This window comes from Melozone crissalis, unplaced genomic scaffold (assembly GCF_028551555.1).
Source record: "Melozone crissalis strain CALT ecotype California unplaced genomic scaffold, PUWL_Pcris_2 ptg000045l_1, whole genome shotgun sequence".
NCBI classification, from domain to species: domain Eukaryota; kingdom Metazoa; phylum Chordata; class Aves; order Passeriformes; family Passerellidae; genus Melozone; species Melozone crissalis.
In genome coordinates, this window is record NW_026535823.1 from 5846187 (window position 1) to 5873783 (window position 27597).

Sequence of the window (27597 nt, forward strand, 5' to 3'; positions counted from 1 at the left end):
GTCAGTTTATCAGGGACTGATCATACAGGCTTTTAGAAAATTTAACATTGTTATGCATGTGTGGCTTATTTAGACTTAGAGACTTAGCTCCCAAAGCAACAATAAGTCCATATTTCCTTGCCTCACTCTTTTTGACAGTTTTGGCACTTGCTCAGCTCTATAACCTATCCAGGTTACTTCCAAGCAGCAGCAGCTCTGTTATATTGACTTTTAAGTGCTTAAAGTAGCTTGAAAATAGTGAGAAGACAGTTTCTGGCAGTGATGTAGATGAACAGGAAGCATGTCATTAATTCTAAAGACCCTTCAAATAACTTCCAAATATTAATTAGCTCCTGATTCTTCTAAGCAAACTCCTTCTAAGCTAAAAACCCATTTTAAACCTGAAGCACATCAGCTTTTAGCCAGGAGTTAATGGGATCTGCCTCTGGATGCTCCATGGCTTGCCAAGGAGCAGCTCCTGGGCTGAGGCATGACTTGGAGTTTGCCTCAAGGATACTTTTTCCAAAGAAATTTGCAAATTAAGTACCAGTCACAGCAGCTTGGAATTCCAAAAGAGAACTGCCCTGAAGGACAAGTTTAGTGGGATCTCCAGGAGCTGGCAGTGAGTGAGTGGCTTGTAGTAAATAAGGGGTGTCCATAAGGGTGGGGTAGAGAAGCCCTTGGCTGGAAACAGGATCTGCATGGGATGGTGAATGTTCTGCTTTCTAACTACTGTACTGAGGAGAGCTGTGGTCATTTAAATATCTTCAAAATACAGCATTGCCATAGGTAACTGCTGTAAGTAGTAGAAATGAAACTGAAAGATCTCCCAAGCTGCCAAAAGCTTTGGAGTGGCTTTAATTTCCAGTACCTGGACAAAAGACAGAAGACAGGATCCCTTTGCTGTAAGAGGCTGAGTCAGAGTGAGTACAAGTTCCCCATGAGTTTTGGTAGCTTGAGTAGCTGATTTGGAACAGTTTGTACTTTGAGAGGCTCAAGAGAGAATGTTTTGAGAGGAGCTGCCTGTTGTCTGGGGATGTCCAACTTCAAGACAGCACCTGGTGTGCTGGTAGAGCCCAGCAGTGAGCCCTGATCCCCCTTTGTGTGGCTGGGTCCTGCAGGGATACAATACAGCCCTGTGTAATCCAAGCAGTCAGCTGTCTGACAGCCAATACAGGCCAGCAACAACTGGGAATGTTTTTCTGTGGAGTGGGAGGAAGGAATGAGGTGGAACTCTGTCGAATTAGAAAAAAGAAAATATCTCAATTGAGCAAGAGGATGGGACCTTTCTTGGCCTTTCAGACCAGAAGATGTGGGGATGCTGCAAGTTGGCACAGCCAGACTTTGCTCTCAATTTCAGTTTTAAATGAACATTTCATAAAACAACACTCCCAAATGAAGCAGCTCCCTGGAGGCAGCTGTATGGCACAACTGGCAAAAGTCTTGCCATGGATGTAGCAATGTCCTTCTGGCAGAGCCTTTTATTGGAAAAGCATCTTGCTATGCCCAGTAAAGTCACCCAAACTGCTGTTGTGGATGGATGCAGTTTAGGAACTAACCAGTGCTTTCCAGAGCAAGAGGAAACCAACTGCTGAGTGAGCCACAATGTTACACCTCCCACTGGGAATTTCCAGCCCTTTCCCTCTTCCTTCCTCCCTCAGAATATATATAGTAAATACACTAAATTAAGCCCTGGGGGAGGTGGCTCCCAAAGGCAGGAGCTGTAGCAGAGGCTGAGTGGCCCCAGTTAAAAGTGGCTGACAATACCATGGCCAATCCTGGGAGCATCCCAGTCATACCACCGGCCTGGCAGCAGGGGAGATGTCTCAGACAGCTATGCTGGTATTGAGTGGGAGGAAAGCTCCTTAAATAACCACCAGTGGCTCCTGTTCCCTCAGTGTGTCAACACTAAGTTGTTGTTTTATTCTCTGAACAGGAAAAATTAGTCAAGTCATTGTGTGGCAAGCAAGTGATAGAAATGATGGTTTTTTTTGCTTTTTCTAGCTGCTGGATCTGTTTTAGCACACAGCAGATACTTTCCTTGTCATTTTGCATTTCTATACAAAAACCTCCAAGCAGCAGATGAAAACCAGAACAGAAGAGGAATAGATTTGGGTAAAATCAGGAGAGTAGCTTTCTATTGAACTTCATCACTGACTGCTCCAAAAGAACTTAACTAGGTTTTGGGTTTGGAATACCTGCATTTTGAGGGGGTAAGGCAGCATTGGTGCCTTCCCCATCATTGTTAATCTTTGTATGTGGTTAAATTACAGTTCACAATCCATTCTTGAAAAGCCTTACTCTTAATATACCTTACACTGTCTGCTTGTTCTTATTCCAGGTGAATGGCAAGTGTTGTTGTGGTGCCAAATCAATAAAACAGGATCTCATTTAATTAATATTGTCTCACAGCCTATTACAATCCTAGATAATTCCAAACAACTGTTTTCCTCTTTCAAATTTCCCCAGCAACAGGAGGGGATGTTGGCAGTGGTATGGAAAAACAAACCATTAGTATTCAGGTTAGCATTGTAAATTGGCAACAGATCTCAGCTCTTCAGGGGATTTGTCTTTTGACAAATTGTTAGATAAATCTGAAATTGTAACTTGCTCCCTTGTGATGTTTGTTTGTCTGTAGCCCAGATTCTGTCCTTGCTAGCCAAATTGAAGGTTAATCTAAGCATTTTCCATGCGATTTCTGCTTTTTGAAATGGCAGTCATGAACCTAGGAAAGAGATGTGGCGTTATGTGTCTGGGGAATTAAGTCACTCCCTTCCACACTGTTGTACTTTGTTTGCTTTTCTTTAGTGCTCTGAAAACAAATTAGTAGAAAAAGCATCATCTGCAGGGTGGTTTTGCTCTCTTGGCATCCAGGGACAGCCAAGTTTTCCTCCTCCTGGGTTATTTCTCCCTAGAGCAAATGATGCTTTCTTTAACTAGATGACTTCTAGTGTCCTTTGCAAGGTAATTTTTCTCTTTTTTTTAAAGTGCTCCTCACCTTAGGAGAGCAATATCTGCTGACTTAACCAGACCATACACTACCAACCACTGCTTGGAGTATATTACTTGTTGGAAGACCTCAATTTTTTTTAGTGAATAGGGTCTAGAAACTAAAAAGCTCTCAAACAGGAATAAAGTCTTTTACTCAGCTTTCTAACTTTCCTTAAATTCAACTCTTTGTTGGGGTTCTTAAATTAAAAGCAGACAAATGATATGAAGAAGAAAACAAATGGCAAGTGCTAAACTTGCAGGAGGTTGAAGAAGCAGAACAGGATTCAGTGTGATCATGTAGAAGGTGGAACCCTGAGGAAAATGGTTCTGCCTTTGCATGTGAGGTATTAAGTTCTGAGCTGCCCCTGTAACAACAGGAATCAATTTCTGAGCTGTAATAAGACATATCATGACAACATTTAGAATCATAGGCTCTCTTCAGCCTGGAGGAGAGGTGGCTGAGGTAGAATGAGAGAAGGGCTTATAAAAATCATGAATAGCAGAGAAAGCACCTGCAGGTACTGATCATTTGGGATTTGCCTTGTAGAGACTGAGGATCAGCAAATGAAATTAGGAGATGTCCTGAGCAGTCAGAGCCTGTTCTTTGTTCTACAAGGTGCTGTGAGCTCTTGCTACTGTGGCAGCAGGATTTTGTTTATGTGTGAGGTTAGTTTGCAATACTTCAGACAGCAACTGGACAAAATAAGGCCTGTCAGGAAGTTTAACTGCAACAACACAAGCTCTGGCTCCGAAACACCTCGAGTGCAACATGTTGGAGGCTTGGAAAGTATTCTGGAATAATATGATTACCCTCTTGCCAGGCAGGATGCTGGGCTGTAAGTGACCCAGGACAGTGGTTGTTGTGTGCCTGAAGAATCCCAGTTGTTAGCTGGCTGACTTGCTTTTGGCATATTTAAGTGTTCTGTTAAAAATGAGGGGCAGGACTTGTTTTTCCTATCAAAACTTCCTTTAAATGTTTGATAGTTTTGATGTTAACAGTCAAAAAGTGCTGTACTCCCTAAAAGATAATCCACAACTTGTAAAACATCTTTAGTGGCAGGCAGATAAAATGTGTTTGTAACTTAACTGCATAAAAATTCCATCGAGTTTAGTACATTGGCTAGTCTTACCTCTCTTGAAGTAATGTAAAAAAAAAAATGTTTCTTCTGTCTTAAAATATCTGATCTACTGAATAATATCCATTACAAACATACTAAATCATATAAACATTTTCAACCCAGCTCGACTTATGCACAATTTTGTCTATTCACCTGCTGTTATCTTTCTTTGTAATAAAACTGATTTCATTTCTATGTCAGCAAGACAAACCTTTTGTAGTTTTAAGTACTTTTAGGAGTACTGAACCTGCTCAGTCTTACATTGGCTTCTCTTCCTTCAAAGCTGTATTAATTCTTCCATAACCCAGGAAGGATTTTCCAAAGACATTATTTCAGGGAGTACATTCATGACTTCATACTGAATTCAGATACATGGGGGTCAGACACTGCAGTTAGATTTGGAAAAGCAAACGCGGTGACACAGCCTGAAACTGCAAAGCTGTGGCAGCGCTGGGCTTGGAATTCTCCTTCTGGAGAGGCTGGGTTTGGAATTCTCCCTCTGGAGAGGCTGGGGCTCGTGTTACCCTGCTCCCTGAGCAGCTGCTGGGCTGGTGCTGGTGAATGGAGCCCCTTGTCTGCTCACTGGAGCCAATGACAAGTGTCTGGCTTTCACCGAGGGGAAGCGGTTCCGCAGCCGGAGCTAAGTTTAGTGCCATGGATTTGTTCCTCTGACTTCACATTCCCGCTGCCCCCCCTGCAAGGAAATCAGGCCAGAGGGCTGAGGAGGAGCAGGACAACTAAACCTCCCTCAGCCAGGGCTCAGCTGGATGTCAGGGGCTTTCCAGCTTAGGAGTTTTCCCTGGTTCTGAAGTTCACAACACGGCATGCAATTTTTGGGCAAGTATTCACGCTAAAGCTCAGCTTTTCTTGGAGGAAAGGAAGCACTTGTTTGTTTTCTAAGACAAATGTATTTCAAAGGAGGCAAGATCACAAGGGTATTTTAGTCAAATGAAGTAAATATTCTAAAAAGGATCCCCCTTCTTTGTTCAACAGAAGAAAATGGCTGTGGACGATGGTTTGAACAGCATATTGGTTGCTGACAAATGAGGTTGAGAGTTTTGTGATTTATTTTTAGCTGGAGAATTTTTTTTTAAAACAGAAGTACTGTGTAGCCTTGGCAGTTGCTGCATATTCGGTGTGGGTGGATGGAACTGAGAGATCACATCTGTGCTAAACAAGCATTTTGGGATTCCATTAAAAAATTAAACTCATGTACTGGAAACTGAAGCTGTACCAGCTCACCTGGGGAGCTCTGCCCTCTGAATATCCTCCACAAGGTAAGCACTGCTGCCTGCCCAAGGCACTTGCAAAAATACTTGGCCTCAAGATATGACATCAACTCAGATTTGGGCTATTAGAGACATTTTCTTTCTCTCCTGACATTACAGGTCAATGAGTTAATCTCTATCCTTTCCTTCCAAGTTTTCCTTTTAACGAAAAAGGCTAAAAATAAATTTCAAAAAGGCAGCTGAGAAACAGTTTAATGTGGCTGTTGATCCAAGTGCTGAGTCTAAGGAGAGTACCTAATACTGTAAGGTATCTAATAAGATGTAATTATGTCACTGGGAAAGCAGCTTGGACACTTATATCATGTTAGCTCAAAGGTCTGATCAGTTAGTGCTTTACAGCTGCAAAATAAACCTCTCTCCAGCTAGACTTTGTGAGTGTGGGTATTTCTGGTTTATTCAGGGATCAGCTGAGCTGTGATTTCTCAAGTAGCCTTTTTGCAGAAGAGCTCTTACTGCAAGTGTTTGTGTTGCACTGTGTGTAAATAAGTACCCATGTGATTTGCTTAGAAGTAGATAATATCTGGCTTTGATGTGGCCAGTAGTAGCAACTCCCCAGGAATTCTGTTGCAGTGAAGTGTAATCCCCATTAAGCAACTTCTCTCCCAAGGTACTGATTTAAAATAGTGCTAAATGACTTGCTGTAAGCTGTCGTGTATTTGGCCATCCCACCTTTCCTGGAGCAGGACTGGGTGACCTAATCCTCCTCACCCTTCACACTGGAGAGGTTTACTGGAACTTGCCAGGACAGAGGAAGAATGTCAGACACACTTTTGATCTACAGTTTCCCAGTTAGCTTTGAAACCTGTGTCCCTTCATAGCACTGCTTTCCCTAACTCTGACATTGTGGCAGTAGTTGCTGTCTGCTGTGGGCAGCATTCAGAGGAAGAGACTGGAGCTTCAGTACTCAATGGAAGGAGGTATGTGGTACAGAGCATTTATACTTGCTGCTCTCTGCTTGTTTCTAGACTCTTGCAGTTGCAAAGCTGACTGCCTCTATAGGAGCTGAGCAAATCCTTGGGAATTAAGGGAACAAACACTTGGATACAGTATTCACAGTTTTGCACAAGGGTTACATTTGTAGTTTTTTGTTCTAAGAACCTCTTTGTATTTAATTTTAATTACATTAAAATCTCTCTTCAGGAAAGGAAAAGGTGTTTTCCTTATCTGCTGTGCTGTTGGGTTTCGGTTCCTCATCCAGAGACCCATTTAAAGAAGTCAGACTTGAACTGTGTCTGGTCTGGTGCTTCTGACCATTCCCAATACCTGTGATACAGCTGTTCTACCTTCTGACAGCTGCTAGGTACAGCTCACATGGGAGCCTCACCCTAAAGTGCTTTGTAAATGCTTCCAAACCCCTGCATCATTTTGCTGGCTGCACTTACCAGAATTGCTTTCCTGACAGAGTTCTGTGAAGATCTTAGAGGTGATGAGAGCGAGACTATTTGGATAATAGTATTGTACTGAACATGATCTATACTTCATCTACTTCAAAATTCTCTCTTAAAACAGCAGAGCTACCAAATGCTGCTGTGGATGGTTCAGTCACAGCCTATACTTTGAACTATGAAGAAATTGATGCATCTTGGTTTCAAGGAATGAAGATTTTCAAATGAAGGCTTGGGAGTTTAAGCTTGATTTATTTCCTACTGGATTCTGCACCAAAAAGCTACTTCACCAGAAATTAGCTGGGGAAGAAATAGGGAAGCACTGCATTATGTTGATAATGGGAGAAATATGGCATGGACATCTAAGCGAAGAAATGGGCTGAGGGACACCTCTGATTGCATTAATAACCAGAGAAACAGAAGACATGCAGTTTTTCTAAAATCTTAACACAGCTAACCCCTTGTAATGTTCAGGTAGACAGACAATGTTTTGAATTCTTCATACATTGGTCGAACTAAATCAATTGAGATCAATATCTCTCTCTCCTTTTACCAATTAGATTCAGTAACACCAAATCCCAAAACCTTGTCTTCCCTTGGATTTCTGTATTAAGCTAGCCAAGAAGCCCCTCTCCTAGGCAAAGACCAACCACTTTAACCCCTGTTTCATATCAGCACTTCATCATGTTGCAAAATTAATCTGTTTGCAAGGGATGAATCATGTAGAGATCTCTTTCTCCATGTGTTTCTCACCTGAAAACAAAGATCCCTTTTATCTATGTCAGATATATTTTGATAATTGAGGCATGACAGTGCTGCCAGCTTGAACTATTTCTTTTTATATGATGTGAGCTGTTCATGATGCAATTTTGTCACTGACTCTGAAATCTCCTCCCTTTCTGTCTCTCCCAGCCTGGTACCATAAATAGAAACCTACTCCTTGCCCATCCCGAGTTCTTGGCTTGGAGCTGTATTTCTTGGCTTTCCTCAGTGGGTTGTTTACAATACTTCAACCTTGCCCCACTCTGTGGGAGGCCCCAGGACTAACTATGGGTCTGTGCTTGGCTCTAGCAAACCACATTATTAAGAGTCTGGTTGCTTGCAGCAGAGGAACACCTAGGAATGGCATTTAGGTAGTGCCTGCATTTGACCAAGGCCATATGTGAGCTGTCTGACCCCTTCTAACCAGTGTTTTGCCTGGCCACAGGGATGTCAGCAGAAAATCTAGGTGGTCCATTTAGGTGAAGGCTGCAGTCTGTTCCAGGGTAAAGGAAGTTCATAGGTCTGCTTCAATACTACCACATTATTAGACAGCAGAAACTTGGCCTGTTCAGCACTGGTTGCTTTTCAGTGTGTAACTTGTCTTGAGTATTTTTGGTTAGCAGGAAGCACTGAGACTTGGCTTCAGAAACAAAGCTGCTGTAGAACTTGATACTGTTCCAATCATGTCAGCAAAATAGGAAACCCACTTGCTGCTGTGTTATCAGTTTTGTTTCCTTGTATTCATTAAGGCAGAAATCCTCCCACTAAGAAGCCAGTTAAAGATCTGAAGGTCCAGTGGTGTAATGTTTTGTATGTGATGTATGTTTTGAAGGTGCAGTGGAAAATACCAATTATACCAGCACTTATTAAGTACTTGATGGTCTACTTTCCATGAGTTGATGACCAATGCCTGTTGTTTGGTGGTCTTAAAAGTAAGAAAATAAAATGTGTCTGTCTGTAAAACTGCATCCTACATAATTTATTGGTGTTTAGTTTAAGGACTCAAGAGTGAAAATAAAATATGTGGCATGTTCAGGGATCTTGGTGGCTTTGTGTTTGAGTTGTCCCTATGTGAAAAAATACACACAAGTCTACACCCTGTGGTTTTGTTGTATAATATATCAGATTAAGGCTGTATGCAATAACCAGTATTTGCCCCATAAACCTCCTTGTCTCTTTCCTTCCATTGACAAACCAGTCACTTTGGCCTATGGCAAACAACACCAAATCAATTTCAGGGCTGTATTTTCGTTAACACATTATTTTCTTTGATTAAGAGATGTTGAAATTCAGAGTATAGCAAGTTTTCTAGAAGCTCCCTGAACTATACATTACCAAGTAGCATAGTCAGCAAGATTTCCTTTTATTCAACTTTTCCCCACTGCTGGAAGAACTAGAAAAATGCTTCTAAATGGATGACTTAAGTTGTACAGGAAGGGTAACCACTCTCAGGAAACAGCTTTGAAGGGCACCACAGGGAATAGGGTAAAGAGCTGGGAAGAACTGCTGTGCCTGAAAGGTGGATTCTTCCACTGAGGAAGTAGAGTGTGCCAGAATTAAGATTTTATGTCATGCACTTACTGTGAAGAGCACAGGAACAGGATGCAGATGTGGTGGATGCAGGTGTCAAAGTGACGGCCTGTTGTGTAAAATATCTATCTAGGAAAATCAGTTTTAAGAGAGAGAATGGCTATCTAGAAGGCAGAAAGATGCTTGGTTTTATTCTGGCTGGGTGCATTTGACAGGACCTTATGAACTGCTGTGTACTCTGTGTCCCTTCTGCTGGTGAGCACCTTCAGGAGGGTGCCTGGAAAGAGTGTAGGCTCAGAATTACTCTGCTGCAGGAGACTTACAGGCAAAATGTTTCTCACCAATAATGCCACTGCTGGCAACTACATGGTTCCCATCAGGAGCTCTTAGCACACCAGCCACCCATTAGGCTGTGGCTACAGACTCTTCTGACAGAGGCTAAAATTGATGGGGTAAGTAGGGATATGTGCAAAATACATTATTAATCCAATTTAACTTCCTGCTAATCCTGCTTTGTTTGAAATACCAATTACTCATCCCTTGTACTTTAACTAAGAAGTAAATGAGTTATTTTAGCTAAGGTTAGTAAGTGTCACAGCTGAGACTAATCTAGCCACAAATCCATACATAGCTTGCCCTTTCCTGGTACTGTTTTAGGTAAGGGTGATTGTCACAAAGCTCATCCATGTCTTTCTGAAGTTGTGCTGGCTTTCTCTACAAATTCTGATTATTCTTTGTGTATCAACAGATATGCTAAGCTTAGTACAAATGCCAGTGTAATTCAGAATACTTGGAGCAAATGCAAACTGAGAAAACAATAAACTTCAAGAAGCAAAACAAAGATGAAAAGAGAGAAAGCCTAGGAGCTCTCAAGTAAAGGAGTCTCAACCTCTGACCATGGGTAGCATGCTGCAGGTTTTACTGAGCTTGGTTTTGGAAGAGGAACAAAAGAGGTCAGCCCCTTATCAGAACTTTAGGAACAGCAGTATTCAGGTGTCCTAAGCTAATTCTTTGCCTAGTTAGTTTTCCACTATGTCCTAGTTAGTTTTCCAAATGTCAGTTGTTGGTTGCAGGGGAAATCACTCTTATCAGAAGCAATATGGGAAAGGCAACTCCTCATCATCACAGCATCTCCACAGTTCTATATACACTTTTACAACATTCACAACCTTACAAAACACAGATATTCGGAATAAGCCTGCTTGCTTACCTTTAGTCTGGTTTGAATCGCCATCACACAGTGCAGCTGCCCCATCACAGAAGGCGAAGTTCACAGATCATGGAAGTGCAGCTTTCTTGGCTCACTGGACTGCAGCAGCTCCTCTCCCCCTACAAAAGCCTAAACCAGACTTCCCTTTCCCTGCTCCCTTTTATAGCCCTCTGCAGGCCCACCACCCTCCCAGGTGTGAGACTGCCCTGGTGAGTGCTGGTTTGTTAACCCTTCCATGACCAGGAAGGAGCCTGTCCTGCCATAAGGCAGCTCTACTAGAAAACCAGGGCTTTTAAAGAATTCATCAACCAATCTGGGGGGTTTGAGAGGTAATTTGATGGGGCCCTTGTGGAAACTGCCCCAAGTGTTATTGAATCAGCAAATGTGCAGCTCAGATGGGGTGCACTGTGCTGGCCTTGCTTTCTGTGTCTTTCTGAGTTCTTGACATGTCCAAGAGCATTCATGTGCTCAGTGTTTGTACCTCTCCAAGATGTGGATTTTCACCAACATCCTTTGCTGTTGATTCCTGTAAGTAGAGCTCCAGCAGTGGTATGTGGAGTGGAAAAGTGAATCAATCTGGGCGGTCCCCTTAATGGGTGATCTGTTGATCTTGTAATTTGTGCAAAGGAATTTCTCCAAGGAAACTGTTTGCTTTCTTCCCAAACACTTTGTTACCTAACTCATAGTGGAACAAAACTCTGTCTCTCCAGCTCATCTCAAAGTTGTTTCAACTTGCAGTCCAGTCCCCACATCCTCTGTGTGTTGAGCAGTCCTGGAAAGCTCCACCCTCCCATCCAGTTAATAACCAGTTAGCCCAGGCTCTGATTTTCCCAGTCTCTGCTCTGCCTGCCTGGAAACACTTCCTTTCCCCTTGGCCCCTGGCCTTGCTGGCAGTGACTGCTGTGTGTGGAGCCCTTGTGCTCAGCCTCGTGGTGCCAGGCAGCCTCTTTGCTCTCTGAGCAGCACAGAAAATGAGTGTGGGGACAGTCCTGTTCCAGTCCAGCAGCTATGGCAAGGAGGGCAGACTGCTCTGCTGCCTCAGCGAGGGCACCTCTGAACCCAGTGTGAGCTTCACAGGTAGGATGCTCGGGGTGGGATCCTGTCCTGTCCCTTTCCTGTGTTTTTCCAAGTGCTTCAAGGAGGATGAGGTCCTTTCAAGTTTGTCTTTGTCTTGTAGTACTAAGCCAGCCACAGGCAGGTGTGAGATTGCCAGCTTTTTTTGGGATTTTAGGATTAGTGAAATGCTTCTTTTCTATGAGCAGTTATATAGCATTTCAGAAATAGAGACCACTTCAGCACCTAATGTGACTCTGAAATTTAAAATTTAGCATATTCTGCCTCCTGCTCTGAGACCAAAGAGATTGGTAATGATAGTGTTTGAGACCAAAGAGATTGGTACTTGGGGTGTTTGCAGCAAAGGTGGGGGACAAAGCACCCCTGACATGGTGGCTGGATAGGAAAGCTTTCATATCCGGAGAGAAGCAAATTGTATTATGGGAATAAAGGAAAGGAAGGAGATGGATGAAGCATGACCTCCTTGTGTGACTGTGTATTACTTGTTCACTAGGTGATGATGTAAGTTTTCCATTGCATAGGAAATGAAGGTGATAATATAAGATTTATGGTCAGCCTTGAAAAGGAGCTGATATAAAATGGAATTTCCCAGCTCATTTCCTGACTTTTGGTGCGGACTGAGCTCACAAACTGTTCAGCTGGAGGGGCACCATTGGTGGCATGCTTTGGTTATCTCTGTGGTGATCATATTTCTATCTGTGATGGATGGTGTAGATACCACACTGTATGGAACAGCGTGGGCTGGTATGGAATTATAACCTGCAAGAAATACTTTTGTATCCTGGTAAAAACCCCTGTAGGTGTTGGGTAACCTTTCCAGTTATTTAAGCATACAGGTCACTCTAACAAGTAAAGGAAGTTAGTGAGACGTGAACTCTTAAAAGCATTTGATTTTTAGGTAATGAGATTTTTAGGTAAGCACTGTAGCTAAGTGATTGAAGCTTCTCATCAAACATTACCTTCTGCTGGCTTTTTTGTTCATCAAATGGGTGTTAAGAACTTGTGCCAGCCTCCCAGGCATTCCCAAGAAAGGGCTAAGAGTCCCACATCTGCTTTGATTCCCCACTGCCAGTCCAGCACAGCCCCACACGTTTCCATGTGGGCAGAGCTCTGGTGCTGAGCAGGTGACATTTCTGCTGGCTTCACCTTGCAGTGGGCTCAGCTGGGCACAGGGCTTGCTGCAGCACCTCTGGAGCTGGGCTGGCCCTGGGGTGCTCCAGGCTATCCATGGCTGCATGGATGAACACTTAACTTTGGGCTTGGCTGCTCAATGTGTGAGCTTTTCTGGCTGGAGAAGGAAACTTAAAGGATGCTTTGACTTAGAATAAATGCTATATTTTTGTTTAAAGCTTTTCACTGGTTGGCAGATATGTAATTTAAAGTAAGAAGGTAATTAACATCGTTATTTTGGAGCTGAAAGGTTGGGTATTTTTTGGAAAATGCCTACTTTTGTGTTTGCTCTCTAGCAGAGATGTATAAGTCAGGGTTCTCATACAGCACATTTGACTTTGCTTCAAGCATTGAAACACTCATAACACAAGTCACTGTAGGAGCATAAAGAATGTATTATTTAATTAAATAGTATTTTTACTCCATAAAGAGAGCTGGATTTAGGAACTGCTGTTCTTTCATGGAGCTGAATATACACACATCCAGTCCCAAGAAAATACAGTGGGATGTTGGCAGCCATGCTGTAATGTAGGTGGCTGAGCATTGGGATTTCTTATTTTCCTTGATAGCTTCCAGCCTGATGGGTTAACATCTTGTAAAGCTAATTGCAGTTGAAAGTTAGGAATAAGAAGTGTGTGTGAATATTGCATCTGCAGGCAGTGCAATCAAGGAACTGACATTTTGGTGCCTTAGTCTGTAGGTTCTTCTTTTTGTGCTAGGAGAACCTTGACAGGAGGCTACTTTTAGGTTATTAAGGAATTGCAAGATGAGCAGGTTATGCAAGAAATAGAACTCTGAATAATTACCAGAAATGCAGTCAAAAGCTATTTGGCAAAGTTGAAAATGGAAACAGAGCAAACCTCAACCGCTTACTTTCTCATATACCTACAGTACAGTTAAAAAATTACATTATAGGCTGGAACCCCCCCATAGTCCTCATTTTCCAGGCTTGAGCTCTGGCCTGTGACACAGATTAGGCACATTACTGTGCCTGATACATGGCACAGGCTTCTTCCTGTTTTGTGTCTCACTGACTTCCCAGTTTTCCTATCCTGTGCTGCATTTGAGCTCTTTGTTTCTTTTTGAAGTGCCTTACAGAGCAGCTTTTGCTCATGAGTGTAAATCTCAGGGGCCTGTGGAGAAGGGGACAGGTGTAGCCATACACACATTCTCTGGCAGTGTCTGCTTAAAAACTTCCCAAGCCTGAATTCTCAGCCATCAGAAATGGGCCAAACCAATGACTGTAAAGCAAAGAAAGCCTCTGATTTTTTTAGAGAGAACTTTTTATGTTTAGTGCATTTAGTAAAATCTCTTTGCAGTATGCATTTCTCTAAGTAAGTTCAACTAGAGAATTCAGAAATAGATATTGGGACAGGGACTTAGATCTTTGCTGTCAGAGAAAAAGTATATAACTTTAATAAGTATTTAACTTTACACCTCCGTATGTTGTTGTTCCCTTGAGCAGCCCTTGTGTATGAAACCACACCATCACTTTCTTTTCTTAATATTGACATTTACTCTAGTACATGTTCCTGGAAAACCTCTCCATGAGTTGGAAAGCCAGTGATGGTCTTGACATAGCATTAGCATGAAGTGTTCACAGTTTTGCTTCTTACTACAGTTCTTCCTAAACCCCTGTGGATTTGGATTAGTTTTAATCATCACAAGAACTGTAGGGACTTTTTTCTTTTGTTGCTAAAACATGTCTGATTCCTCCCCCCACTCCCTTGTAGTGACAAGTTTGCATCAGTTGTCCATTGAAACAGTGAAACAGAAATGCTGCTGCTAAATACCCAGCATCACCTGTACTGCCTTCTGTCCCTGCTCCTGTCAGTTTTCCACTTCTGTTTGCACAGTCTTGAAATGTATTACAAATCACTGTCATTCCTGTTAATACTGAACCAGTTACTATCCCAGCTTACACATCTCATTTGTGCCATAATTCACTCTTACTTGTATTTGTAATGCTGGTTTCAGATCCAGGCTGTGTCCACCACAGAAACAATAACATTTTGTGATTGAAAGGTTTTCTTCACTACTTCATGTAATTTTAAAAAGTGCTTTTAGTTGTGCACCTACAGGTGTAGATATATAACAAATATTAAATAGAAATTTTATATACATAGCTTGTTATTTGGCTTATAGCAGTTAAACCACCTTCTCCAGGAGTTGGACTGGATGATCCTTGTGGCCACCTTCCAGCTCAGGAAGGGAAATGATTAGAGCTGTACACAAAGTGATTCCCTACCCTGTCCTTTCCTTTCCCCAGAGGCCCTGCACCGCCCCTACGGCTGCGACGTCGAGCCCCAGGCACTGAACGAAGCCATCAGGTGGAGCTCCAAGGAGAACCTGCTTGGAGCCACTGAGAGCGACCCCAATCTCTTTGTTGCACTTTACGATTTTGTAGCAAGTGGTGACAACACACTCAGCATCACCAAAGGTAACAGTGGGAGTGCAGAGCACCTGTGGGCTTGAAAACTTAGCTACAGAGATCAGGAAATGGAATCCCTGCCTGGACAGGAATGGGAGTACTGCACTTAGAGAATGGGAATAGTGCACTTAGAGAAGGTGGTTCCCTACAGCAGTGGTGGGAAGCAGACAGCCCGTCCCTCATGGTGCCAGAGGGACACCTGCTGGGCAGTTCTGCTGGGACAGGCAGAATCCAGTCCTCTCCTGTGCCAGCTCCCCACATCACTGGCCCTGTGAGGTACCTGCTGTAGGAAGGGCAGAGGGAAATGGGTACATCATAGATGGTAACAGAACTCGGCAATTTCAGCTGGGGGCAGAATCAAGAATTGAGCTTGCGCAGACACTTTCTGATTCTGGTGAGTACATATGTCAGAACTGTTAAATCATATGGCATTTAAAGCTTCAAGAAAACAAACCTCAGCCCTCCAAGAAAATAAAGTCTTCCTATTCTAATAAGCTGGATACGAGAAGCTTTCTGAGTTCATCTACTGCACTAAATCAGTGAACAGTATCCTAGGTATTCTGTCTGAGCCTTTGCTTCATAAATGCCTTTATGTAGCAGTTTATTTAGAAGATGATTTCTTTTGTTAAGCTACAAACCCAGGCTCAACTTGTGCTGAGTTTCTCCCTCAAGAAGACCCAGGAGCTTGCACTGTGCTTATTTCGGTTTTTCCTTTCTGGTCTCAGGTGAGAAGTTGCGAGTCCTGGGTTACAACCAGAATGGTGAATGGAGTGAGGTACGTTCAAAGAACGGGCAGGGCTGGGTTCCAAGCAACTACATCACACCAGTGAACAGCCTGGAGAAGCACTCGTGGTACCACGGGCCCGTGTCCCGCAGCGCCGCCGAGTACCTGCTCAGCAGCCTCATCAATGGCAGCTTCCTGGTGCGGGAGAGCGAGAGCAGCCCGGGCCAGCTGTCCATCTCGCTCAGGTACGAGGGACGTGTGTACCACTACAGGATCAACACCACCTCAGATGGCAAGGTGAGCACCTCTGGCAGTGCTGTGGGGAGAGGAGATGGAGATAGCATCTTGCAGAATCTCAAGTTGGAGATCCAGGATTAATATAAAAGAACACGTGTGCCAAGGGTTTGGTCGTGACTCCCCAAAAAGCACTTTGGAAGAAGTGCAGACAGTTCTTGTCGGGGCTGAAAGTAGCTGGGTAGCAAGGCAGCTGTGGTTGGAGGTGGGGATAGCCTCCCACTGATCCCTTTAGAAGCAGCAAAGCTTTGGTAAATGTCCTGATTTAGGGCAAATTTGGGAGAAAACCTCCAAAGGGTGCCCCTCCAGAAAGCAAACCCACATGGCCCCTCCCTGCAACCGGTTTGGGAAGGATTCCTCAGAGAGAAGGGGAAAGAAAGAACCTGTTTATTTAACAGGCAAAGCACCCCCCAGCACACAAAATGAACAATACCAGGTGACAAAACTCTTTCACTGCTCTGAAAAAGATGGTCGCTCTGTTATCAGTCCCTCTGGGCAGCTGCTGCAGCCACAAGGTGCAAACTCTCGGTGTTCCCAGGTCCCAGTCTGGAGCAGGTTTGAGTAGGTCCAAAAAAAGGAAAGGAGAAACAGTCCAGGAAAAATCTGGACTGTTTAGCTAAACTGTTTAGCTAACTAATGAGCAGGAAGAAAAAGCAAGAGCAAAGCAGGAGCAAGAGCAAAGCAAAAAGCCAAGCAAAAAGCAAAAGCAGCATCATGTACTGCCCTGTCTGTGTGTCCTGCCAGCCATGGGGGAGTGGCTGATAGCAAAACCAAAACAAAACTTTCACTCTTCAGAGCCAGTCTTGAAGGCACAGCATAAACAGAACACATGAATGGGGATACAAGCATCATAACATCACCCTAGGACAGTAAGTCAGGATTTTTAACCAAGATGAAGTAGTGGCATGTTGTGTTGAGAGACCTAAGAATTCCAGCTTCTAGTCCTGTAAAGCATGAGGCAGGAGACATTTTGTCACAAGAACTGACACAGCTCTTAAGTGATGGCTTACATGTAGTTGCCTTCTGCAGGTAAAAATCCCATAGATTAATAGTTATTTGCCCAACAGGAAGAGAACAAATATTTTAAAGTCCTGGTTTTCTGATTAAGAAAAAAATTAGAATGTTTGTACCTGTTTTCCAACGTTACTGAAAACTTGCAGCTGCCTTCATTTAAGCAGGTTCCTGTTTCTTGCTTTGCAGGTCTATGTGACAGCAGAAAGCCGTTTCAGCACGCTGGCAGAGCTGGTGCACCATCACTCCACGGTGGCAGATGGCCTGGTGACAACCCTGCATTACCCAGCCCCCAAGTGCAATAAGCCCACGGTGTACGGGGTGTCCCCCATCCATGACAAGTGGGAGATGGAGCGCACCGACATCACCATGAAGCACAAGCTCGGGGGAGGGCAGTATGGAGAGGTCTACGTGGGGGTCTGGAAGAAATACAATCTCACAGTGGCTGTGAAAACGTTAAAGGTGAGTTCTCACATTCTGGGCACTGTTCATTTGGTCACTGTTTATGACATGAGTAAGGAAATTGGAATGTTCTCAACTACACCTCATGATATGAACATCAGAGGATGGAGTGTGCTGCTCGGCATAAAATCCCTGCTTGGGAGTAGCTTTGCAGATCAAAGTGACCCCATCAAATTTACACCAGTGCACATGGCTTAGAAACAAATTGGAATTTTGGCCCAGCAGGGGCTGCATGTCCAAGTCAGACCAATAGAAATGGTTACAAACCCAACTTCCCTTCCTCCAGAGGACCTGTGGAGGCTTTAAGAAATCAAGGATGTAGAAAATACCTTCTATAAGCTGTCCTCCACTCCTGAAGAAATTCAGCCTCTCCATTTCTCTTCCTTTTCAAAACCTTGTTTGTTTCAACATTAACAACTGCAATTCTAAGTGACCTGAATAAGTTAATTCTTATAGTATACAGGGGAACAAAGTCAGTGATCCTGAGAGTCTTCCTCTCACCAACCACAACACCAAATGGGCAAGCCTGGCCCTGCCAGGGTACTGCAGATCATCTGCAGGACAGCCAGGCAGCTGTTCAGGGCTGGTACAGTTTGCTTTGGTAAAAGCCAAAACAGGAGAATGGAGACAAAGATGCCATCATTTATATTCAACCAGGATGTGTTAACCAGACCTTGGTCTTGAGAATAAATGTTCCCTTCTTTTGCCTCTCTGTCTGTCTAGGAAGATACCATGGAGGTGGAAGAGTTCTTGAAGGAAGCTGCTGTGATGAAGGAGATCAAGCACCCAAATCTAGTACAGTTGTTAGGTGAGTGAAATGCCTTGCTCTTTGTGTTCTTACTTAGTCTTCATTTTGGCAGAAACTTGCCTGGTTTAAATGCAGTGGCAGCTTTTCTGTATTTATGTAACTTTATGAATCAGGTCAGGTTATGGGGTGGTATTTTTGACAGCTTTATGTAATACTGGAGCTAAGAGACACTAATTTTAAATAAAACATCAAATACAGTCACTTACATTAGTAGACAACTTTGCTGTTGAGGCACGACTGTTACATAAAAGTTTGTAATATCAGCCTCTTGCTGCTTTGTGTCCTTGGCCTTCACAGGCTCCAGGGTTCAGATTCCTTCTCTGCTCTGTTAAATCAGATTTACAGAATAATTTTCTGTGGTTTATTTTTCTGAGAGAACAGGAGAGAATTGTAAGAAAATTCAAAGTGAAAGGAAAAATTCTGTTGGAAGCACAACAAATACCATTCTCCATACTTCTCAAATCAGAGACTTTTACAGAAAAGGCTGCATTGAAAAGAACAAATTAGTCCATAATTAGGCAGAAGACACCAGATTGCTGTTGCTGTGAGGAACTCTGTATCACCAAATAAGTACATGAGATCTAACAACCCAGGACTGGAAAAAATCCACAGGCTTTACATGGTGACTGTGCCCTGTTGTCTCACTGGCAGATGCATGATATGATGATCATTATTAAATAGTTTGCATAGCTGTCAAATCCACATGCACAAAGATTCTTAGGGAGACACCCTAAACCTTTACTAGTGTTTAATTGCCTCTGGATTTCTGGCACTTTCAGAAGCAGAGCTGTCAAGCCAAGCCTAGGATGAAAGGAGAAATGTGAAGAATGTGAAGGCTTTTACTAATGGCAACTGTTCTGTACCCACTTTAAAAACAGGGCACAGATGAAATTGTGTGCCAGTCCTGTCTGGTTCCAGGAGCAGCAGCTCAGAGATTTGTCACCAAATGAGAGGTGCATTTTTACTCTTTCTGGTGCACAGTGCTTTACTCCTGAATGTGTAAAGAGCTGCAGGGGGATCCCAGAGCTGTGACAAGAGTATCCTGTTGCCCTCCTCCTCCGCCTTTACATGCTTTTTACAGTGACTGTAGCAAGGAGTCATCCCAGGAATGTGTGAGAATGCTGCTCTAGGAGCAGGTCCCACCGTGCTGATTCCCTACCCAGCACATGGGAGTGCCTCACATTACTCTGTAGTGACATTTCAGCCTGGAAATCCTGCCAGCTGACAGGTACCTGCTTCCAGTTGGCCACTCTTCAGCTTTGTGGAGGCAGAGAAGGGAAGAAAAGCTAACTGTGTGTTCATAATTCCTCTTTTTTCATTCTGTAACCTTTCAAAGAGCAGAACTACTGCTTCATGAATATTAGATAGCAATAGTGGTGCTTTCATAGACATGTTTCCCTCTAGCCATAAAGTGGATGGAGAGAAAAACAGACAGAAGCCCTGAGTCTGGGCTGCACTGACCTGGGTGCATGGAAGTCTTCACTTTCCCAGAGGATCACTCAGTGGTACAAAATGCAGTGTTGAATCAGGAGCAGTGGTGAGGAAGGGAAGCTCTATTCACCTGCTGCTCCCTGCAGGTGTGTGCACCCTGGAGCCCCCGTTTTACATCGTGACAGAGTACATGCCCTACGGGAACCTGCTGGACTACCTGCGCGAGTGCAACCGCGAGGAGGTCAGCGCTGTCGTGCTGCTCTACATGGCCACCCAGATCTCCTCTGCCATGGAGTACCTGGAGAAGAAGAACTTCATCCACAGGTGGGGGAGGTCGTGTTGAGCTGGTGCAGTTTCAGAGTGCGGTGATAAACAGGCCACCAGAATGATGGGCTGGGAATTCCAGCTCTTGGGGAGGTTTCTGCCACAGCTGGGATTCACACTGGCTCATCCAGGGGCTCTGGTGGCTTCAGTACTGTCTTGCAGCAGATTTTCCCCACGACTTTCATAGCAATCTTGTGCCCAACTGCCTGGCAACACCTGTGTGCAGACAGTGCCCACCCAAAGTCCTGTTGAAATGTAGATAAAGCCGTGCCATAAACCTGTTACCAGTGTGTGATGAGCTGCTGATCCCATCCTATCCTTGACACCATAACAGCCACCATTACTGAAAATTTAATGGAATTTAAAAAGTTAATCCTAATCCAGATTTACCTCATTGCTCCTAAGAATAAATCCACTCAGTTTCTGACACTGTTCAGGGCAAAGCTCACCTTGCCTTTACCTGCTGTATACAGAGAGCACTTCCTGATCCAGGGGAGCAGGGCCCCAGAAGTGCATTCTGAAGCCCTGCTCCTGCTGCAGTGGTGTCCTTTGTTCCTTTGTACAGGGACCTGGCAGCACGGAACTGCTTGGTTGGAGAAAACCACGTGGTGAAGGTGGCTGACTTTGGCCTAAGCCGACTGATGACTGGTGATACCTACACAGCCCATGCTGGGGCCAAGTTCCCAATCAAATGGACAGCTCCTGAGAGCCTGGCTTACAACACCTTTTCAATCAAATCAGATGTGTGGGGTAAGAAAACTCACCTTCAGTGCCCTTTTCTTGTTCGTTTTATTTTTTTCTGCCAGCCCAGGCAAAACTTGCTTTCTGGCCTGGGCAGAAACCCTTGTGAAGACAGTCACATGCCAGGCCAGAACTTCATGAATCAATACCATCTTTAGCATGTGATATCTCCACGTAGACTGGCCTGAAATACCTGCAAGGAAGGCCACAGAGTAATGAACAACAATAGGGCAGACTTATGACCAGGAATTTTGCTTTCCTCCTTTTGCAGCCTTTGGGGTGCTGTTATGGGAAATTGCTACCTATGGGATGTCACCATACCCAGGCATTGACCTCTCTCAGGTGTATGATCTGCTGGAAAAGGGCTATCGGATGGAGCAGCCAGAGGGGTGCCCTCCCAAGGTGTATGAGCTGATGAGGGCATGTGAGTATCTTCTTCCAGTTGTGGGGGCAAAGCCTGGGAAGGTGGGAGGAATCTGGAATTAACAGCAATACCTGATCCTCAGCATGTCAAAGTTAGAGTGGACTTCAGTTATGAAACAAAGAAGGTGGGGAATGATGAAGGATATTACTGCTTAAAAAACCTTAAGGAAGTTGACAAAAGCCAAAAAGCTGGGAATTCATATGGTCATAATGCGAAACAAGCAGAATGCCAGTCACTTTCCAGACCTTGTGGTGATACCAGCGGACAGTGCTTCCGGAATACATCCTTCTAGTGCAGATTTCCAACTGCAGAAATTACATTTTTCATTATGATACTCTTCTCTAACTTCCCAAGCTCCATCTAGGATTAAGGCACTCTCCTCCTCTTTCCCCCAGAGGATCCACACATCCTCCTTTTGGAAGGGTCTGCCTGAGATATTAAGAGCATGGGAGCAGGATGGTGCCTGAAGCTTTACATACTCAGTTATCTGTGGCTGGGCTAGATGTGTTCAGTCCAAGCAGCCAGGGTAGCAAATACAGAATTGTCCTTTGCCCAAACAATTCAGAAAGGGGGATGGGGAGATCAGAAAAACCTGTAGAGTTGGCAGAGAGCTGGGATTTTAGAATTGGTTCCTTCTCATGATTTGTTTGTGAGGATCAGTATGGTGCTAACTGCTGCCATGAATCAGCACCTGTGAATGACTCTCAAGCCTGTTTAACAGTGGGTCAGAGTGTGACAACTTTCTGTCTGCTTGGACAGAAGAAAAGTTCATCTCCCTTTTTCAGGCACTGAGACTTACTCTGCTTTGTGGCATTGCAGGCTGGAAGTGGAACCCACCAGACCGACCTTCCTTTGCTGAGACCCACCAGGCTTTTGAAACCATGTTCCACGACTCGAGCATCTCAGAGGGTGAGAGCTGCTGCTGTTTTCTTCCTGGAGCACTGGAGGTTATCCCCAGAGTGCTGTGTCTCATGCATGGGCCCTTAAGGCTCATCTGCTGGCAGTGGGGTTGAAATGGAGCTCCATCCCTTATTCTTTTAGCCATAATTGGGATAAATAACTTGTTTCACAAATACTGAATAAAATTCAGACACATGCCAGTGCAGGGAACAGTGTAATTTCATTTGAGCAGTAAATGCCAAAGAGCTGATTTAAAGAATATTGTCTCCTCTATCAGAGGAAATCTCTTGTTTTCCAGGCTGAAGAGTGAGGAATAGTAAGTGATGGAGAAAGATGTATGCATATCACAGTCCCTTGCTGACTGCAGCAATTAGGTCATGAAATATTATTCTACCAGCCTCCACTTTTAACAAAGTGTGCTTTAATCTCTGGATTTTCTGCTTAGCTACTTCTAGGAGCAAATCTGTGCAGCTCAAGTCTGAAATATAATCTACCAGGAGGTAAATACTGGTGAGGAATGTGATACTATTCAGCAGACAAGCAGAAATGTCAGAGCATTCTGCTCAATTTTTAAATTAAATATGCAGCTGATCCATCAACTTCCCTGCTACAGCAAAAAGACACCAGATGGAATTTTACCAGTGAGGACCTATAATAGACACATTCAGTGGCCACACAAATGCCAAGCTGGGTGTGGCCAGGAGGTTTGGGGTTTTTTCTGTGTTTGTTTTCTTTTTGTTGACCTATTGTTGACATGCAATCTTTATTTCTTCATCTAGGAGGATGCAGTGCTTTGCCACAAGCAAAGCAGCTTAGACCCAGATCCAGGGAGGACACAACTTTGGGGGTGCATCAGTAGGAGGCACCTTGATTAAAGACAGGCAAATGCATCCAGTGCTGCCTTTAGCTCTTGAGCAGCCTTTAATAGACCCCTGGTACAGATCCTACCACTCTTGTTTTTTTTTTCCTGAATTTATAAAGGTATAAATGAGTTTGAAATTGTTAGGAAAAACATCTGACCCTAAATACTTCTAGACTTGAACAAAGACTAAATCCATAAATTATGTATTACTCAGTCATGGATCTCTTCCATGAAAAGACCCAGATTGTTTTTTTTGACTCTTCCTTTGCTGGTCTCTGTTTTGATTATTCCCATTTTTTCCTTACAGAGGTAGCAGAGGAGCTTGGAAGAACAGCCTCATCCTCATCCATAGTTCCTTACCTGCCCCGCTTACCCATGCTCCCCTCCAAGACAAGGACCCTGAAGAAGCAGGCAGAGAACAAGGAGAACATTGAGGGAGCACAGGACACTGTGGAGCACTCAGCATCCAGCTCAGCACCAGGTGTGAAACAAAGAACAACCTGACATGGGCATGCTTTGTGCTGCTGTGTGAATTATTTACTAGCAAGTAGTTTTTTCAATGTTCTTTTAGTAAATCCCATTGTATTTTTTTTCTTTGCATTTCAGTTTTGCTGCTCTTTTTTAAATGACAGCTTCAAAACTGAAGTTAACAATGCAGCAAGAGATTTTCTCCTATACTTAGGGTGTTTGGAAAGGAGCAGAAAGTTATGGGAAGGGAGCAATAAACTGAAAGAAAAAAACAGCTCTTTTCTGATCTCTTTCCAAAGTGGTCTTCTCAGTATAGACAACAGACAAGTCAGATACAGGAAAAAAGTAAAGAAAAGATAAAATACAAGTGCTTGCTTCCTCCCTCACTCTATCTCTGCAGCACCTGGGCAGGTAAATACACCAGGCCTGTAAAACCCAGTGCAGGACAGGGAGGTGGAAATGGAAATAGATTGTCCAGATTGACACCTGTCTCTCCTGGCCAGGTTTCATCAGAAGCACACAGCCAGCAGGCGGGTCCCCCGCGCTGCCCCGCAAGCAGAGGGACAAGTCCCCCAGCAGCCTCCTGGAGGATGCCAAAGAGACCACGTTCACCAGGGACAGGAAAGGGGGCTTCTTCAGCTCCTTCATGAAGAAAAGGAATGCTCCCACGCCTCCCAAGCGCAGCAGCTCCTTCCGGGAGATGGAGAACCAGCCCCACAAGAAATACGAGCTGACGGGTAACTTTTCCTCTGTGGCCTCCTTGCAGCACGTGGACGGGTTCTCCTTTGCTCCAGCACAGCAGGACACGAGCCTGGCTCCCCCCAAGTGCTACGGAGGGGGCTTTGTGCAGAGGACCTTCTACAGCGAGGAGGGCACTGGGCCCAGCAGTGCTGGGGCTGTGAGCACTGGTGGAGGGTGGTCGGGCATCACTGGCTTCTTCACGCCACGCTTGATTAAAAAGACGCTGGGTTTGCGAGCAGGAAAACCCACTGGCAATGAAGAAGCTTCAAAGCCTTTTCCAAGGTCAAACTCTACATCTTCCATGTCCTCAGGGCTTCCAGAGCAGGATAGGATGGCAATGACCCTTCCCAGAAATTCCCAGAGGTCAAAAATTCAGCTGGAACGGACTGTGTCCACCTCCTCCCAGCCCGATGAGAGCACAGAGAGGGCCAGTGACCTGATTGCCAAAAGGTTTGAAGAAGGCCCTTCTTTGACCAGAGAGAGACCAAAAGCAAAACTCTTGCCAAGGGGTGCCACAGCGCTCCCTTTTCGAACTCCCTCCGCGTCGGAAGAAAAGGAGGGTCCGGGGCTGGTGGCAGCTCCTAAGGGCAAGGAAAAAAACAGCGGCCCACGACAAGGGGCCCTTGAGGATGGCGAGAGGCCGGGGTGGTCATCTCCGGTAAAGGCTGCAGCAATACTTCCAACCACTCATAACCACAAAGTGCCAGTCCTAATCTCACCCACTCTAAAACACACTCCAGCAGACGTGCAGCTCATTGGCACAGACTCTCAGGGTAATAAATTTAAGCTCTTATCTGAGCATCAGGTCACTTCTTCCGGCGACAGGGACCGGCCCAGACGGGTAAAACCAAAGTGTGCTCCACCTCCACCACCGGTGACGCGGCTCCTCCAGCAGCCGGCTGCCTGCTCGGACGCAGCAGAAGAGCTGAGCGGCGCGGCGGGAGCGCAGCACGGACTGGAACCCAGCGAAGGGAGTAAGAAGGCAGCAGCAGCAGCAGCACCTGTCGGTGGAAAATCCGGGAGGCCCGTGATGCCTCCGCCCCAAGTGCCTCTGTCAACGTCTTCCACCTCCCCAGTGAAAATGGCCAACGGCACGGCCGGCGCCAAGGTAGCGCTGAGAAAGACCAAGCAGGCGGCCGAGAAAATCCCCGCGGACAAGATCAGCAAGGAGGCGCTGCTGGAGTGCGCCGATCTCCTGTCCAGCGCCATCGCCGAGCCCACGCCCAACAGCCAGCTGGTGGACACGGGGCACCAGCTGCTGGATTACTGCTCAGGCTACGTGGACTGCATCCCCCACACGCGCAACAAATTCGCCTTCCGGGAAGCCGTGAGCAAACTGGAACTCAGCCTGCAGGAGCTGCAGGTGTCCTCGACGGCCGCCGGCGTCCACGGGGCGAACCCCGTCCTTAATAACTTATTGTCATGTGTCCAAGAAATCAGTGATGTGGTGCAAAGGTAGCTACTGTCAGTCTGGGTAAGAGAAACACACACGGGGAGGGCGGGACTGTTTTTCTGTACTGATGCTTTCAAAAGGAAAGACTGATACTTGAGTATGTGAAGTACCTCAGATCACTGAGTTCTCCTCACGTTTACAGGTTCATCTCAAAAAATTGGGGATGGAGAGGGTAGATTAAAGCTGTAAGGGGCAGAACATCAAGGATCTGTCCCTACCTAGTCAGGCTGATCAGCTTGGTATGGCAAGGGAAAGAAAGTTCCCTCTCCTCCCCTGGAGAGGCAGGAGAACCCACGGCAGGTTCTCCCTCTGGGCAGGTTGGTGGTGACAGCCAGAGCCCTGGGCTGGCTGCAGCTGCCTGGCTGCACAGATCCCACCCTGGCTGCTCTCACCTGTGCTCTGCTGTCCTGTCAAGGCCAAGGAAAGGCACTGGGGCTCTGCTGGTACCAAGGGCAGAGCAGCTCCAGAGGGGGTCATGTACAGCTGGGGGAAAGGTCTAATGCACTGACAGTATTCAGAGCTGCTGGAGGTGGATGCACTGGTCTGGATGGCTTAACTTCCACAGCACTGTTGCTGCTGTAGTGAGAACTGCAAGATTAGTTAATATATGAAACTGTCCCTTTTCCCTCCTGTCCACCTCATCCACCACGTTCTCATTGTCATTGTATTGGAAGAGTCAGGGATGCTGGGCAGACTTACCACTGGAATTCCCCTTCCCACCACACAGCCTTCACTCAGCTGATACCTATTTCTAGTGGTCTAGCACAGGTGCTGCTTGATGGTCATTTTTGAGTAGTTTGGGGCTCTTGCACAACTTGCCAGTGTTGTTGTTGGGGTGGGTGGGTTGTTCCTTTTCTGAAGCTCTAGATTGTTTTTAACTTGTTACCACATTTACCCCCAGTTCAGTGTGATCACCATGAGGACCCATGGTAGGTAAGGCAGAGCCTCTGCCCCCCTGGCTGTTCTCCACATTCCTTTAGCAGTCACAGCACTGCAGGGCCAGCTGGAGAACCACAAAGTACAGCCCAGCCTGCCCACCATGTGTCCTTCCTGCTGCAGGATTCCCTGCACCTGTCCCTTACCCTTCACACTGCCAGGTTCCTGGGATTTGTTCTGGTGTTTGCTGTCTCACAAGCTTCTCTGCATCCCAAGGTGATAAAGTATGGCAGCACACAGGAAACACCACAGGTATCTCCATGGATTTGTTCCCTTATTTTAAAGGCTAGACCAGAATCCTACACTGTGGTGTAGGGAATGTGCACATAACCTGTGCACTGCTGTGCCTGAGGCATGGCAACAAAAGCTGTGGCTCTGCCTTGAAGGGCTCCCAGTGGGTCTCTGATGCCTTCTAACAACCCCAGAATGAGAGCAGCTGAGTTGTTGGCAATGTCATCCTGGGTCCTGGTGCTGTTTGCAGACTGTTGTGGCCTCAAAAAGCTGCTCTGTGTCTATGCACAGCTCCCCAAGGTGTGAATGTACTGGCAAGTAGGAAGAGCTCAGCTGCTGGTTTGTGAGAGGAAGGGAAACAGGCCTGAAACCTGGCTCCAAATACACCTTCCTGCATGCTGCTGCTCACTGCACACTGCTGGTGATAGAGGGTCTTGCTTGCTTTGCACCTTAAGCCTTTATTTTTTTTTGTTAAAACGCTTTCTAAACTTGTTTTTGAAGTGTGGCTGTGCTGCTTTCAGTCTGAGCATTTAGAGTGGAGCTGTGGCACGGGTGTGACTTTAGAGGATGGGCACTTTGTTTCTGTCTAGAAGCACGTGGTGGTGCTTGAAAGAAGGCTGGGTGTCTCAGCAAGTGTCCCCCCATTATCCACAGAGCATGAGACAGGCCTGGAAAAATCTTTAGAAATGTGCTGAGAATCCTCATTTCATTTCTGTCTGAGCTAAGCACAGTTGTTTCAGGGTGTGTGGAGGCACAGCAGAGGAGCAGCATGTGAGGTACAGTGGACCAGTGAGCTTCTGGCCCAGGAAGGGAAGTGCTGGGGGGGAAAGAACCAAGCAACCCCTTGT

At 45.2% G+C, this 27597-nt stretch overlaps 1 protein-coding gene across 2 annotated transcripts in view; it reads left to right on the plus strand.

Moving 5' to 3' along the window:
* The window catches only part of ABL2 (ABL proto-oncogene 2, non-receptor tyrosine kinase), a 42057-nt gene extending 14734 nt beyond the window's left edge, over positions 1 to 27323 (plus strand). Inside the window, exons 1-11 of one of the 2 annotated variants that reach the window (XM_054285719.1) lie at positions 11236 to 11341; positions 14778 to 14948; positions 15665 to 15960; positions 17158 to 17430; positions 18154 to 18238; positions 19816 to 19993; positions 20559 to 20743; positions 21006 to 21158; positions 21978 to 22067; positions 23228 to 23401; positions 23892 to 27323. In XM_054285719.1, the coding sequence (XP_054141694.1) occupies positions 11236 to 11341; positions 14778 to 14948; positions 15665 to 15960; positions 17158 to 17430; positions 18154 to 18238; positions 19816 to 19993; positions 20559 to 20743; positions 21006 to 21158; positions 21978 to 22067; positions 23228 to 23401; positions 23892 to 25588 (3408 nt within the window). In that variant the 3' untranslated portion in view covers positions 25589 to 27323. Of the gene's footprint in view, positions 1 to 11235; positions 11342 to 14777; positions 14949 to 15664; positions 15961 to 17157; positions 17431 to 18153; positions 18239 to 19815; positions 19994 to 20558; positions 20744 to 21005; positions 21159 to 21977; positions 22068 to 23227; positions 23402 to 23891 lie in introns of those variants that run through there. The other variant, XM_054285718.1, reaches the window with a different exon arrangement.
* Positions 27324 to 27597: the final 274 nt, after the last annotated feature.